General features: G+C 47.0%; 1 protein-coding gene across 5 annotated transcripts in view; it reads left to right on the top strand.

The window, feature by feature from the left end:
* Positions 1-14506, top strand: part of LOC115541566 (copper-transporting ATPase 2) — a 77920-nt gene extending 63414 nt beyond the window's left edge. For 4 of the 5 annotated variants that reach the window (XM_030353323.1, XM_030353325.1, XM_030353322.1 and 1 more), the window contains 3 exons: positions 2713-2830; positions 3139-3241; positions 13356-14506. In XM_030353323.1, coding sequence (XP_030209183.1) covers positions 2713-2830; positions 3139-3241; positions 13356-13587 — 453 coding nt within the window. In that variant the 3' untranslated portion in view covers positions 13588-14506. Of the gene's footprint in view, positions 1-2712; positions 2831-3138; positions 3242-13350 lie in introns of all 5 variants that reach the window. The other variant, XM_030353326.1, reaches the window with a different exon arrangement.
* Positions 14507-15911: the final 1405 nt, after the last annotated feature.

Raw genomic sequence — 15911 nt, 5'->3', positions numbered from 1 at the left:
ATTTTGTATTCTGCAATTTATTGAAGACATTTATGTTATTCCAACTGAGTTTAAAGCAATTAGAGGGTAATTTTTGGTGCAGATCTCGGACATGAATAGGCCTATAGTGTAAGAGTGAACTAAGCACAATTCTTTAATACCTCTGAGTCTAACTCAAAATGTGTACTGTTATGTTATTTGCACATGGTTCAGATGTTTATAATTAATGGTTTTGTATGTTAATGGTTACTTGCCATAAGTATTATTTAAACTGTTCACATGAACAGGTAAATGTGTGAGCACTTTAATATTTAGTTCTCATGAATGATACACTAAAGATTGAACGTTGTACAACAAAGACAGAGATTTGAGAATTGAATAGAGATGAAGATTTGTCAGAATAAGATGTAATTGTGTGCATCTTTTGACGTCTGATATCCCTAATGATGCATCTGAGAATGGATAGTGTTGAATGTATTGTGTGACCCTGTCTACAGGTCAGGTTTTTTAGAGGACTGAAGAGTCTGAGGTTCAGGACAACTTCCTGCTGTAAAAGATGGCGAGCCAACTACCCTGATTGAAGATTAGCACCGAGGAGATATTCACGTACACACTCATTCACACAAATAATACACTCACATTACACTACAAGGAACCTTGGAATCAGGTGAACTTGCAACAACTCCTTTTATTTTAAGGGCCCCAACAGACATTTTTGTTTTAAGTGTGCACACTACTTTTTTTATTTTTCTTACTGTTTGGTATAATATTTTGCATTTTGTACGAACCAGACAAATTACTTTGTTCACTGTAAAATATAAGAGTGGCTACTCAATTGTTACTCTTGTGTCTGCCTCATTGTTGTTGCTCAGTACAGTGGCTCCTCTCGAATTTGGTCTCTTCTGATTCTGGTCCTCGTCTTATTGTTAGTCCAACTTATATTATACTGTAATTCACTTTTACACTCCTAAAATTGGTTACACTTGCAATAACTTGTGCAGATCTACGCCCACACAAATACACATAACACCATAGCACACACTCATACCCCCACACTCAGACAATACATGCAGACATATGGATGTGGTACACAAGCACGTACACAAGGTCATGAAAATCAGAACTCCTTCCAATAACTCTAGAGTGGTAAATAGTGTCTTAAAGTTGTTTTCAAGAACTGTCAGTTAACCCTCTAAGATCAGGGGCAAGAACCCCCAGGGTACTCTGTTTCTCAGGTGTTTTCTGGTAATTCTCATGCTGGGTGTCTTTAGCTTTCAGACTGTTTACTCCTGGTGGGCTGTTAGTCGTCCCCAGTGTTGCACTTGCTCCAGTTGAGACTTGGATGCCTTGTTGTTGACTTTTCCTCTGTTGAGAAGCCTCCTGGTTCTTAACATCCACTATGTCAGCAACATCTGTGTCAGCCCTCTTCTTTGCTGATGAGCTAATGCTTGATTCACAACTTAATGATCTGGTATCTCTTGATCTCTTTGCCTGTAAGGCTTTTTCTGATTTGAGATAGGATCGAATGAGGATATATCAACTTTTGTTGTACTTCCAAAAGAGTTGGATCGTTGACGGTTTGGCCTGGTGTCCCTTTTGACAGTTTTGTTCCGTCTTCCCTCGTTAATTTTCTATGGTGACGTTCTATACGCCACCGTAAGGCATCTAGTTAATATATATATATCTATGCGGAAAGTGTCCTTCGATCCACACTTCACGATCAGCCCGTTTTGAGTACGACATCCGGGTCCTTGAAGTATACTTCTTTTCGCCGGATCTGAATTGGAACGTACTGCGTACTCAAAATTTGGCTAGTAAGTAAGGAAAGTACGGGTATTGGAACACGGACGTGGAAAGGCACTTTTGTCCAGGGCATAATGTGCATTTCAAGATTACACTCATTCCAATAATTTCTTAGAGGGTAAAGTAATGGCTATACTTCCATTTAAAGAAGGCTATTTTTGGATTATTTGTGCAAGCCATTCCTGCTTCTCGTTGACTCAATGTGTAAACAACACCCGACCAACTCTACCTCTGATTGGCTTACCGTGAAATTGAACTCGACCTCAGCCAATCGTCATCATTAATGCGATTGTCTTGTTCCTAATAACCAAGGAAGAAAAGTAAAGAGATAGAGAGAGTAATAACACCGTTATTTAGAACGACCTTATTCCCATCACTGATCAAGAGAGTGAGAGAGGGAGAGAGAAGCAATTGCAAAACTGAAAATTGGCATATTTTATTTGTGTATGTAGTTTACTATTATTTCGGGAGAGTCTCAAAGATCTACCAGTCGGTGCTTCCCTCTGGTGCAACATTTCTAAGTTACTTAAATAAATTTTAATTTTTGACTTTTTACCTCTGTCCTAACAATAATCTGAAACGATATTTTTTATCAATTATTCGGACATGATATCAAGTTACCATAAAATGTTGCCAGAAGATGTATCATGCTGATGCTCTTTCTGACGCCAACAAAAATATTTTCTGGACTAAAATCGATTGAATAATTAACAAAATCGGAATCAATATATTTTAAATGAATCAAGGGAATGATCTTCTTTGAGTATCATCACAGTTGCGAATCATGGGCTTTTAGTGTACATCCTTTTTTTCTTTATAAATATTCTCTTAATCCCTTTATTCAATACTTTTGACTCTAGAGCTTCTGTAACAAGTCAACATCCCCGTTGGGGGATTTCTAAAGTGCTTCTCCTCTTTATTATCCCCTAGAACGACCTGATGGATGTGGTAGCGAGCATTGAGCTCTCCAAGAAGACCGTGAGGAGGATCAGAATCAACTTCCTCTTCGCCCTCATGTATAACCTGCTGGGGATTCCCATCGCTGCAGGTGATCTACACACGCACACACACACACAAACACAAACGCATTCGTACACACAAGCACACGCACTCGTCGTAAATGATTGTGTCAAACATGTCTAGTGAGAATAATTCAAACTAATATCAACCCAATTGTATTGACCTGGGGAGTGACCTTCAAAGCTAACACAAACAAATGGATGCACTGCGCCCTTTTCAGACGACATATCTGAATGAATTGTGGAGTAGAACACCTTATCACCTATAGCCATCCAAGCCTCATTCTCCCTGGTTTCCGGTCCTCATTAATGCCCTGGTCTCTACGCTGCGCCCCAGGTGTGTTCATGCCGGCAGGCCTGGTGCTGCAACCCTGGATGGGCTCGGCCGCGATGGCCGCCTCCTCCGTGTCCGTGGTTCTGTCCTCTCTGCTGCTGAGAACGTGAGTATGTGTGAAGACCTCCACTTATGCTATCACCCTCCCACCACTCCTACTTATTCAATTGGGATATGAACTAGCATCACAAACACGCCGGGCTAATGGGGACTGAACTGTGTGGTGGTGGCGCAAGAGTTCATATTTCCGACATCTTAGAAACAGTACCCCCTGTTTTGGTTCTGGTGCAAATTATGGGGAATTTCAATATAATTACCCGTCAATGCCATGTTACCATAATTGTGTCCATTAAAGGTCCCATGACATGCTATTTTATGTATTCTTTAACATTGGTATTAGTGGGCAACTAACACAGTATTCAAAGACGTTCCCGAAATTCTGCCGTGGTGCAGAGTTACAGCCACTCCGAGCCAGTCGCACATTGAGCTTTCCCCAAATGCTCTGTTTTGGTGTCTGTAGCTATAATGCAAATGAGGAGGCGCGAGGCGGGTCAAGGAGGAGGATGGGGGTGTGGCCCTGAGCAGCTTGCGGCCACGGTACCATGCGCTCTGTTTACAGTGGATGTATCACAATGGCGAGGCGCACACAGCCTTTAGCCGTGTTCTGTAAATATTCTAGAACACACGGGCGTCCTAGAGCTCTATATCTAAATATTATCATATAGCCTACATAGATATCTATATCATATAATATATATTATCACGGCCAAAAGCTGTGTGAGCCGATATTATGAATCTCAAATGACCGCGTTGGGTTCTCCGACGTTCCTGGTTCTTCCACGTCCACAACAATGTGAAGTTGACTGAACCGCGACAAGGAGGAGAAAGGGATTGTTGCCGGGCAGCGCTTAGGCACCTCCGCCTCCGGCGGTGGTCCCTGTCGTGGCAATTTCTCTATCAGATATTGCGTCTAAGCAGATGAGATATTTAGATGCAAAAAGCACAAAATACTTGCAGGCAATTACTTGTCATATATATTTGTAATAAAAGTACGAACAAAGATGCATCACAACATGCATCAACAAACAACATAACAAGCATACAATATAATAATCTGAGGTCTCAGATGGGAGCTTCTCGTTGCGTCTTACTTCATACTCTAAAGATACGCTCAGGAGAAGTCCACCGATTGTTCAGAGTCGTGAGTTCTTATTCACTTGGGTTGGGTTCTGGAGGGGGTGTGTCCCCCAATAAACCAAAAGGCTTTGTTTACCAGATGGTAATCTCTACAATTGAAGCTCCCCTGGATGCCATTGGAGGGGGTGGCGGCCGTGCCATGTAACCCTCTGGCTTCATTGACGCTAGCCAGGGGGTTGAGGAACAGGCCCATGCATCAAAGGATTGCATGGAAGATGATTTACAACACACGAAAACATAGGAACAGGCAGGCAATAAAATGCATCACACGACCCTCGAAGGTTCACACTTCAGATGACCCACTAGGAGAGTAGAAGGCAGGCAATATATGCATCACACAAAATAGTAACAAAACTTAAGTTCATAGTGTAGCGGGCCAGTGGGTGTGGGGTTTCCACGCCACCAAGTCAAATGATACACACAACACAGAGAGCAGTTCAATAAGGTGATTTATTCAGAATAGACGAATAATTGTCTCCAGGGTGGGGAAAAGGGTAATCCAGAGTCCATAGTCCGTAGTCCGTAGTCCAGGGGTCGTCACCGGGAGGGTTCTCATGCAAAGCGGTCGGTACACAAATAATCCGTCAATGTTCAGGTTTCCTGCACTCTTTGGCCACACACAGTAAACAGTGGCTCACTCAGAGGCACACCATAGTAGGCTCTCCTCCATGTGGTTGCATGCTCCCTTTTATCCCCAAGCACTCCTGCCTAATGCACCTCAGGCTTGCATCGTTAAGGAGGGAGGCAGTCCCTGTAAAGCTTGGGGGTGGAGCCAGCATGCTGCCACATACCTCCCCTCAAACACCACCCGTCCCTGGCGTCGGCCACACACCCTCCCCCTCAGCTCCGACCGGGAGGGAGGGGCGGTCCAGCTCCCCAGAGCATCCCTCCTGGATAGGGCATCCGCATTCCCATGGGCTGCCCCTGACCTGTGAACAACTGAGAAGGCAAAAGGTTGTAATGATAGGAACCAGCGGGTGACCCTGGCGTTACTGTCCTTATTCCTTGACACCCAAACCAGTGGTGCATGATCTGTGACCAGGGTGAAGTGGCGCCCCAACAGGTAGTATTTCAGGGTTTCCAGGGCCCACTTGATGGCAAGACATTCCTTCTCCACCGTGGAGTATTTTTGTTCCCTCTGCAACAACTTCCGGCTGATATAAATAATCGGGTGTTCCTCACCGTCATGTAGTTGTGACAACACTGCCCCCACCCCTGTTTCCGACGCATCCGTCTGCACCACCATTGGCTTGGTGAAGTCCGGGGTTACCAGCACGGGTCCTGAACACAGTGCACCCTTTAGGTCCTGAAAGGCTTTCTCCTTCTCCTCGGTCCATGTGACTTGGGCGGGCAGCCGGTCCCTGGTCAGATCTGTCAGAGGGCTGGCTATGGACGCAAAGTGGGGAATAAACCTCCGGTAGTAGCTGGTAAGCCCCACAAACGTGCGTACCTGTTTCTTGGTCAGGGGCCGTGGCCAGTCCTGTATCGCTTCCACCTTCTTCATCTGGGGTTTCACACATCCCCTCCAAATGGTGTATCCCAGGTACTCCGCCTCCTTCAGACCGAGCTGACACTTCTTTGGGTTAGCCGTTAGCCCCGCCTCCCGTAAGGCCTGCAATACTGCGCTCACCTGCTTCACATGAGTGTCCCACTCACTCCCATGGATGACTATATCGTCAATATAGGCCACCCCGTACCCCCGATGGGGACGGAGTACCCGGTCCATCAACCTCTGGAAGGTGGGCGGGGCCCTGTGCAATCCGAAGGGTAGCTTCCTGTAGTGGAACAGCCCGTCAGGAGTGAAAAAAGCAGTTTTCTCCCGCGCCTCGGGAGCTAAGGGTACCTGCCAATAACCCTTTGTCAGGTCGAGCGTGCTGATATACCGGGCGGTCCCTAGCCGTTCTATGAGTTCATCTATTTGGGGCATGGGGTAGGCGTCAAATTTAGATATCTCATTTAGCTTCCTAAAGTCATTGCAGAAGCGTATGGTGCCATCGGGTTTCGGCACCAACACTATGGGGCTGCACCACTCACTGTTTGACTCCTCAATGACTCCCCCTTCCAACATAATCTTTACCTCGGTCCTGACGGCCTCTCTCCTGGCCTCCGGTATGCGGTAGGGTCTCAATTTCACCTTTTGCCCGGGCTCAGTGATGATGTGGTGCTGTACCAGATTGGTGTGGCCCGGTTCACTGGAGAACACATCCTGGTTCTGGTCGACCAACTCCATGAGCTCCTGCCTCTGTGCTGGGCTCAGCTGTTCCCCTAGGGGCACCTTGGCAGGCCCGGTTTCACTGGTAGCCTTTGGAGGAATAGAGCAGAGTGCATCCCGGGCATTCCAACAGGTTCACATGGTAAATTTGAGTCGGGTTCCTACGTCCCGGCTGTCGGACTCTATAATTCACCTCCCCTACCTTTTCAAGTACTTCGTATGGCCCGTTCCACCGGGCCAGAAACGTACACTCTGTTGTGGGGACAAGTACCAGCACTTTATCTCCGGGCTGGAAGTTTCGCTGTTGGGCCCCTCTGTTGTAGACCCGTGCTTGGGCAACCTGGGCCTCCTGCATGTGTTCCCGCACCAGGGGCCACAAGGTGGCCATCCGGTCCCTCATGTCTCCCACGTGTTCCACCATGGTTCGATGGGGCGACGGTTGCTGTTCCCAGGCTTCCTTCGCTATGTCCAGCAGCCCCCGGGGTCATCTCCCATAGAGGAGTTCAAATGGAGAGTTGCCGGTCAACGATTGGGGCACTTCTCTGATCGAGAACCTGAGATAGGGAAGCAGCTGGTCCCAATTCCGTCCGTCCGCCTCCATCACCTTCTTCAGCATCTGCTTCAGGGTCCGGTTGAACCTTTCCACTAGTCCATCGGTCTGCGGGTGATATACTGAGGTGCGCAACTGTTTTATTTGCATTAATTTGCAGAGGTCTTTCATGATTCGTGACATGAACGGGGTTCCCTGGTCTGTCAAGATCTCCTCGGGAATGCCCACCCGGGAGAACATCAGGACCAACTCACGTGCAATTCCTTTTGAGGCCATGGTGCGCAGTGGAATGGCTTCGGGGTACCTAGTGGCATAATCCAGTATCACCAGGATGTACTGGTGCCCCCGGCTGCTCTTGGGTAGTGGTCCCACCAGGTCCATGGCAATCCTGCTGAAAGGAACTGAAATAATGGGTAGGGGAATTAATGGGCCACGGAAATGTGGTTTTAGTGCCACCTGTTGGCACTCCGGGCAACTGCGGCAGTAATCATCCACTGCCCTCTTTACCCCCGGCCAGTGGACTCTTGCCTTGATCCGGTCCAGGGTCTTCTCCACCCCTAGATGAGCCCCAAGAAGGTGGGAGTGTGCCCGCTGCAGGACTGATTGAGCAAAGGGACGGGGCACCAACAACAACTCTACACATTCATCATTCCTCTTTACGACCTGATACAACAACTTGTTTTTGATTGCAAAATGAGGGTATGTGATCAGACCTACCCCCTCGATGGCCTTCCCGTCCACCACGGTCACCTACTGGAGAGCACTCGTCAGGTTGGGATCCTCCAGTTGGGCTGTTCCGAACCGTCCCGATAATGAGGCAGGCTCTGGCGTTGCCTCTTGGTCCATCGGGAACAGATTGTCCATACTCGCCTCCCCTGCCTCCTGTCCTGTGTCCCCTGCGTCACTTCCCGATAGAGGTTCAGTTGACCCCTGTGGGTCCACCTCGTGTAGGCCACACATCCGGACCTCCCTCTTATCGGCCCTCGCCCTTCTCCGGTGTCCTCTCCCCCCTCTCCGGCCAAACTGGCCCACAGTTTGCTGAACAGCGGAGAGTCCCTCCCAATAAGAACCGGCACCGGAAGGTTTGGGACGACTCCCACTGGTCCTGTGTATTGCCCCTTTGTAGTCTGTAGGTGAAGGAGGGTAGTGGGGTAGTTCTTAGTCTCACCGTGTATGCATGTTACTGCCACAGTGTCCATCAAGCTCGGGGACCGGGCGAAGTCCGGTCGGATCAGGGTCACCATACTCCAGGAATCCAACATGGCTGTCGTGTCCCTTCCGTTGGCCTTCACCGGAGTGACTGGGGAAGGACCACTTTCCTCCCCCCAGCAAACCGTCAGCAATCTGCAGGGACGCCCGGTTGTTAACTCACCGGCTGATGCCGACGGCATCGAGACATCACGACTCGGACAGGTCCATGAGATGTGTCCCGGCTCGCTACACTCGTAGCACTTTCTGCTGTCTGGGTTCAGGAAAGGCCGTCGTCTCGGGGGGCTTGCTCTTGGCGTCTCCTTGGCCGGGATCCTGCCGTGGTCCTCCGTCCTTATCCGCTCCCGCTCCTTTGGGCGAGGGTTGGGTTCACCCCTCAGTGGACGTCCACTGCGTAGGACTTCCACAGCCGCCTGGTGACCTTCCACCAACTCCACCAACTGATCTGCGCTCTGTGGGTTAGCTTGGCTGGCAATTTTTTTTGCCTCGTATGGGAGGGATCGCAAGAATTTGTCCATGACCACCTTCTCTGTGGCCGTAAGCGTCAGTGGGGCAGCCGTCAGCCAGCCTTTGGCCAACCTGATTAGATCGTGCATTTGTGAGCGCGGCGACGCCGTTGCATCATAAGTCCAATCATGAAACCTCTGTGACCTACTTATCAACGTGTACCCATACCGGCGTAGTATTTCCTTCTTCGGCCCTTCGTAGTTAGACGCCTGATCGTCCGTCAGGTCCTGATACGCCTTCTGTGCTGTGCCTGACAGGAACGGTGCAAGTAGGCTGGCCCATTGTGCTGGATCCCAATTCTCCCGAACCGCCGTCCTCTCAAAGATATTGAGGTAAACCTGCTGGGGGCAAGACGGGAAGCTGTAGCACCTGCAGCCACGCCGCCATGTCCGGCTGCTAGCGCTCCCACCAGCTCCCGGGTCGTAGCCTGGTGCGCCATGCTCACTTCCACTAGCTGTTTCATCAACGCTTCCATTGTTGTCCCTGTGTTGGTCTATCTATTTAACTTGGTTTTGGCTGCAAGCACGCATTCTCCACCACGTGTAGCGGGCCAGTGGGTGTGGGGTTTCCACGCCACCAAGTCAAATGATACACACAACACAGAGAGCAGTTCAATAAGGTGATTTATTCAAAATAGACAAATAATTGTCACCAGGGTGGGGAAAAGGGTAATCCAGAGTCCATAGTCCGTAGTCCAGGGGTCGTCACCGGGAGGGTTCTCATGCAAAGCGGTCGGTACACAAATAATCCGTCAATGTTCAGGTTTCCTGCACATATGGCCACACACAGTTCACAGAGGCTCACTCAGAGGCACTCCGTAGTAGGCTCTCCTCCATGTGGTTGCATGCTCCCTTTTATCCCCAAGCACTCCTGCCTAATGCACCTCAGGCTTGCATCGTTAAGGGAGGCAGTCCCTGTAAAGCTTGGGGGTGGAGCCAGCATGCTGCCACATACCTCCCCTCAATCACCACCCCTCCCTGGCGTCTGCCACAATAGATAGACCAAAAACGTAACAACATGTAGATTTTCCATCACAATCCCCCCTTTGATTATTTATAATCACAAAAGCATGCAACCTTTAGGATTAAAATGATAATTTAATCCCAACATGCATATGTTCATAATCTACTATGTCCGACCATGGTCTCCAAGTACAGATATTTATACCACCGTTCGCTTTTACAGAAGGTAGTACGAAATCACTTAACATCACCTGAAAAAAAAAATACAATTAAACTTCTATCACACTATCAATCCCATCAGATAGTGGTCCAGGGCTGGCGTCCATTCTGAATGATGTCGATTCTGGCCCAATCTCTCCCCAGGCCAGTGACAGTCTTTTGGGCCTGGTTCTGATGTGATTGTGTGTGTAAGGGTGAGTTACTTGCACTTCACCCTGGTTTCAGTGTTGGGGTGACGGCCAAGGGGGTTGGGTCGGAAGTGACCTTTGTTGTTGGTGATGGTGCCCGCTTGCAGTGGCTGGCGTAGGTCTGGGTAGCACTCTTAGCTACCTTGCTGTGATCCACAGGACTTGGAATGATTCCAACCACCTTGGTGAATTCCAGGCACATCTTCGATAGTAATCCATGTATCGTGGAGTTGCCCTTCCTTGGGCTGTATCTGCTGTTGCATTGGCTTGTTGTCCCGTAGACGATGTTCTCTACGGGACCATTCTACCTCTCTACTGTCCTACCACTCCGAGGGTGGTACGCACAATGGTTGCGTGGGTCAATTCTGTTGGATGACTTGGTTCACCAAATGTGAACCATTGTCACTGGATAATTTCTTTGGGAATCCCCCCTTTTGATAATTATCCACATAAACATCACAATCAAGTCATCTGATTTCCATATATTCAAAAGTCATTAAAAAAAACGAAAACAAAGAAACAAGGCTACCTTTTAAAAACATTTCTAAACAAAAATATTCTTCGTTTTTGATGTGTCCTCAATGCTGCTGCCGTGATACAAACACGAGTAGTTGGCAAGCAAAAACCCACCTACCCTCTACTTTAACTCTGAAAAACATTGTGGCATACATCATGCTTTTTGGGGTTCAATTTTAACGTTTTGTGCCTTAATGAATTCTACCGCTGTCGTACATTTGGATTCTGTCTAGCACATTTCTTTAACCTTCAACTATTCTACTTGTCTATGTTTCTTCAAACCACTTTTCCTGATGACTTTCAAACCTTTCAGATATCCTCTTAGAAATTATCACACAATTTATACACAGTCCTAGTTACACATTAGATCTCGTCTCTTGTAATATGCGTGAATGCTGTGTCTAGTGCGATACTTTCCGTACACTGCTCTTCTCTCCATCCGCCTGGACACGCCTCCACCTCTCTCTCTGCTTCCTGCCTGTCATCCACATCACGGGCTGTCCTTTGAAGTGCCTGTCCCCACGTCTCTCCCGTCTCTTTGTCTTTGTTCAGGCCACTTCCTTGTGGCTACACAGGCACCATGGAGGCCACCACTCTGGTGCTGTTGGTCCTGCTGGACTGTCTCCTTGTGTCGTCCAGCAGACCGTTCCGTAGCTCTTCAGGTGGGCCTCCCATGGTCTGTAACTTCATAAAGTCTGATGTAGAGGAGCTACGATTACGATTTAATCGGCCGAATAAAAAAAAAAAAAAAAAGGCTATAAAACGTAGTTTTTGATACCTTAAATACACTTTTGACGAATATGTGAATTGAATGCAGAACCTTTGAGTGTTTTAGAATATATTTACAGTCAAAAATGAGTGTAATGTAAAATAAATAACTAACTCCCAATGTGCTGCGCTCGTGAGCAGTGACTAACACGTGCGTGCTGAGCAGTATGGTCTCACCGTTAGAGTCTACAGTATAACAAATTAACATGGCCTGGGACCTAAAGAAAAACAGACACAACATGCTCAAACAACGCGGCTTGTGTACATTGGTGATGTGAGCGCGCAGCTGCCTGAGCGAGCATGCTTTCATGTTGTACGGTAAAACTCAATCTCCTCTTTTTTACTCCAGCTAAAGTTGTTAGTTAGCAAGGCGAGTAGGAGCGCAATCTGCAGGATACTAAGCGCAATAACATTTCTAAAAATAAAATAAAAAATAAAATAATAAAAAAAATAATCGGTTGTAATCGGCGTCTTTTTGGCAGATGTCGATTATTTTCAAAAAGGCTATAATCGGCCGATTAAATCGGCAGGCCGATGAATCGGTCGGGCCCTAGTCGTGACGTGGGGTATTTGCACTGTATTGGGCCACCGGTCGGGCTGAAAGCAGGAGAAGGAGGAGCGTTGTCCAGGTCCGGATCTATTTGAACAAAACTCGATGCAGATGGGTTATCTTTCTCCCAACCCCTTTCCTTATCTTGTCTTGCCTTACGTTCTCATCTATCTCTTCTCCTTTCATAACACATACTTCTTCCAATCTCTCTCATACGTTCGTCAATTCACCTTGTTGCCATTTTGACCATAAAACATTAACAAAATATCATAAAATAAAAAATCTGCATTTTCAATATTAGGCAACACACTTCTGTTGTCCCCGTCACGTTGTCAGTCGGGGGTCAGTCGGGGTCATGTCATGGCTGTGTGATATGGTTGACCATTAAACTGGTTGTGATAGATTGAAAAAATCGAGTATCCACTGTCTAAAATAGCCCGTTGTTTAAAATAACCACATATAATAACCATATATAATATTACATTTAGCTGATCAGGTCGCGTAAGGCTGGTGAGAACCATACAACAATCATTTGGATGTGGTGCTTGTGTGTGTTGTGACGCTGAGACCATTTTGCGTGTTTGTGGTGTTTGTGTTATGGTGCTCATACCTCCTCCTTGGACCTGGCCTGCTCCTGCATCCCGTCAATGCGAATGCCCCCTTTCACCTCTGCCTCTTGGATGATTCACAGTCACTTCACGGGAAGGTGCGGATTCCCAGTCGTCCGCTTCATCGTTTTCCTCATTTCTAATGGGACAATCTTTTAATCAATGATCCTTGGAGCCAAAATAAAAACTGTCCCGGTTGATAATCCACGGGACTTTCTCCCTTCTGGCCGGTCGGTTCTTTGGTCTTTGTCACGACGGGTGGGCCTAATTCCTTCTCAACCATGGCTCAGATAACCCCCACTACAGTCTCATTGTGGAAATACATTGTGTCAAAGAACCGACAAGAAACACTTGCGTTACAGTGTGTGTATTCACACACACACATGTGGCGCTCGCACGGTCGTGTCTCATTGGCGGGCCAACGTCTCTGGGCGGGCCAGGCAGAGTAAGGGGAGGAGCTTAGATGCTTTATGACGACATAAAAAAAGACATTCCAAATCAGTGCGCTTGAGCCTCCGTTTTTTCAAAGGCGAGCAGAACAGCTATTGCTCGTTTTACACCAAACGCAAGTTTTAGCCACTGGGGGACCATAGGCAGGCTAGGGGAACTCATATTTATGTTAGAAAACCTCATAAAGTGAGATTTTCATGTCATGGGACCTTTAACCAAACGAGGGCGTTGTACCCTGGTTTGAAGTACCGTGTTCTCCCTTCTGCCCATCTCCCCGAGGCCAGCTACAAGAAGACGTCCACAGAGCTGTACCAGTCCCGGGCCAGGGGTCACATGCTGAGCCTGCAGTCCTCCCAGATCAGTGCCAACCCGGGCCAGGAGGACCGCCGGCGCCCGGGCCCCGCCTCGCTGGACCCCGACGGGCCGGCCGGCCGCCTCGAGGTCCCTGGAGCACCGAGGGACTCGGTCTTCCCTCTTGGAACGCCGAGTCGTTTAGGAAGAGGGGAATGTGTCTGAGAGGGATTGGTCGATTTGGTAGTTGTTGTTGTTGATTAAAGGTCCAGTGTGTCGAATTTATAAACAGCGGTGGGGATTACAACCCACTGAAAACTTAGACCCCTCACCCCTCAAACTATTGACCGCGGGGGCCTGTCTTGGCCTGTGTTGTGTAAGGTGCAACATTAATTTTAAGAAAGCGACATTAACGGCTCTAGACTGCAAATGAATCTTTTTTTTTATTGTATCAATCATTATCACTATGATTACTGTACATGTTCAAGGACATGGTGGAGGTTACAGCCTATTCACGATACTCAACACCCAGTCCTCTGATTGCATCCATAGTGGTGAACTTCATTCATAGACCTCTAATTATCATACGTGTTATATGTTTTGATCAACCATCTCGATAGCAGTCGGCGCTCCAAGCCAATGTTGACTCGCACTGCGGGAGGTGAATATACCAACTTTCCCGAAGTAGTGGTAGCCTAGTTTTAGTTTTCGAACAGGGAAATCATCCTCAAAAACGACACCTCCGAAATACGGATGCATTTAAGAATGCATGCAAGTCTGTTCCGCAAGATTCCACTAAATTCTACACACTAAACCAAACCAAATGTGGCTAAATTCCATTGACAAATCTGAAAACTTATGATGGAAACTTTTTATTCTCTCTTCTGGCCCACATTACTTTTTATTCTTTCTTCTAGAACACATTACTTTTTATACTCTCTTCTGGTACACATTACTTGTTATTCTCTCTTCTGGAACACATCACTTTCTCACTCTGCATTTCAATGCTCTTTGAACAGAACCTGGAGATTATTTGTTGAACCCTCGTTGACAAGCTTTTCTCTGAGTTGAGATGTGCCGCCAGACCAACTGGTTTGGGACAACTAGTCTTGCATAAAATAAAAGATGAATGAATTATTATTGATTTAAGTCTTGTTTCAACTTTATGACCAACGTATGAACCGTTAGTTTGGCCATGCCTCACCGTCCTTGAGAGGCGAGCCGCCTATAATTCATTTTCATTAATAATTCATTGAAAATATTTAGCGCTTTTCTAGACACTCAAAGACGCCTACAGTGAAGGGGGGGGGGGGGGGGGACCTCACTAACCACCACCAGTATGTAGCACCCATTTGGGTGATGCACGGCAGCCAATTGGCGCCAGAACGCTCGCCACACACCAGCTTGAGGTGGAGAGTGAGGGATGAGGTGGAGAGAGGGAAAAGAACATTTAAACACTATCGACCATAATTAAACACTAACGATCACATTTAAACACTATCGACCACAGTCCACATGCAAACACTATCGACCATATTTAAACACTATGGACCACATGTAAACCCTATCGACCACCTAGGGGTCTGGAAGGGGGTTGGGGTTGTTCAGGAAGGTCTTGAGCCCTACGAGAGCGGGGACTGACCCCTGGATCATGAAGCGGCCCTGACTCCCAGGCTTACTGCTCGGATGACGCCACAGGCTCAAAAGGCACAGAAACAGATATGAACGCCAAAGGTAATGTGCCTCGTTTGTACGTTTTTTGCAAAGCGTGAATACGCTGAATCTCTACGTCTCTGAACCAAAATATATGTAATGTCAACTTTTGCAGATACGTGGACGTCAACGTACTGTGTTTTGATCGCTCTTGGTGCTTTTGATGTACTTTTGGTGTTTGAAGGGAGTAGAATGGGAGAAAACTGGCAATATGATGATTCATATTTTTTTTACAGTTACGCTCTACCAAATTTCACAGTGAAATCAAAACGATAAGGGAGCCTAGCAGTATTATTTACAGATACATATATATTTTTTAAATGAGACCTTTAATGGGGTGAAAATCTATCTGACGGGTTAACATGTACAAATATATATTCTTAACAAAAACAAATATTCGTGTTAGCATTCAGAGTCTGGTCATCTTAAAGAACATTTGTATGACTTCCTTCACAATGTGTCTTGCAGAGACAGACGATAAAACAATGAATTTTACTGGATTTTACTTTTTGTTCACTGGCTAGTATGATCAGTGGTCTTTGGACCAGAGCGAGTTCTGCACTATATACTCTGTACTTCAACTTAGGAGGCCTCAGGATGTTGAATTATGGGATATCGAGAGAAACAGACTGCTGCATTTAAAGATAGGTGTATATCATAAAAACACACATATTTATTTTAGTTTGAGAGCTTTTATCACTGTTACTCCTACCAATTTCAAAGATAAGATATTTAGACTTTGAGAGAGTCGAGTGAGAGTGAGAGAGAGTGAAAGTGAGAGAGGGAGACAGAGAGAGAGAGAGTTCTGCCAGCCAGGCAGTGGCCACTAAGTGCTG

The sequence above is a fragment of the Gadus morhua genome, chromosome 4 (assembly GCF_902167405.1).
Source record: "Gadus morhua chromosome 4, gadMor3.0, whole genome shotgun sequence".
Lineage (NCBI taxonomy): Eukaryota > Metazoa > Chordata > Actinopteri > Gadiformes > Gadidae > Gadus > Gadus morhua.
Note: the sequence above shows the minus strand (reverse complement) of the source record. Positions and strands in the feature narration are given on the sequence as shown.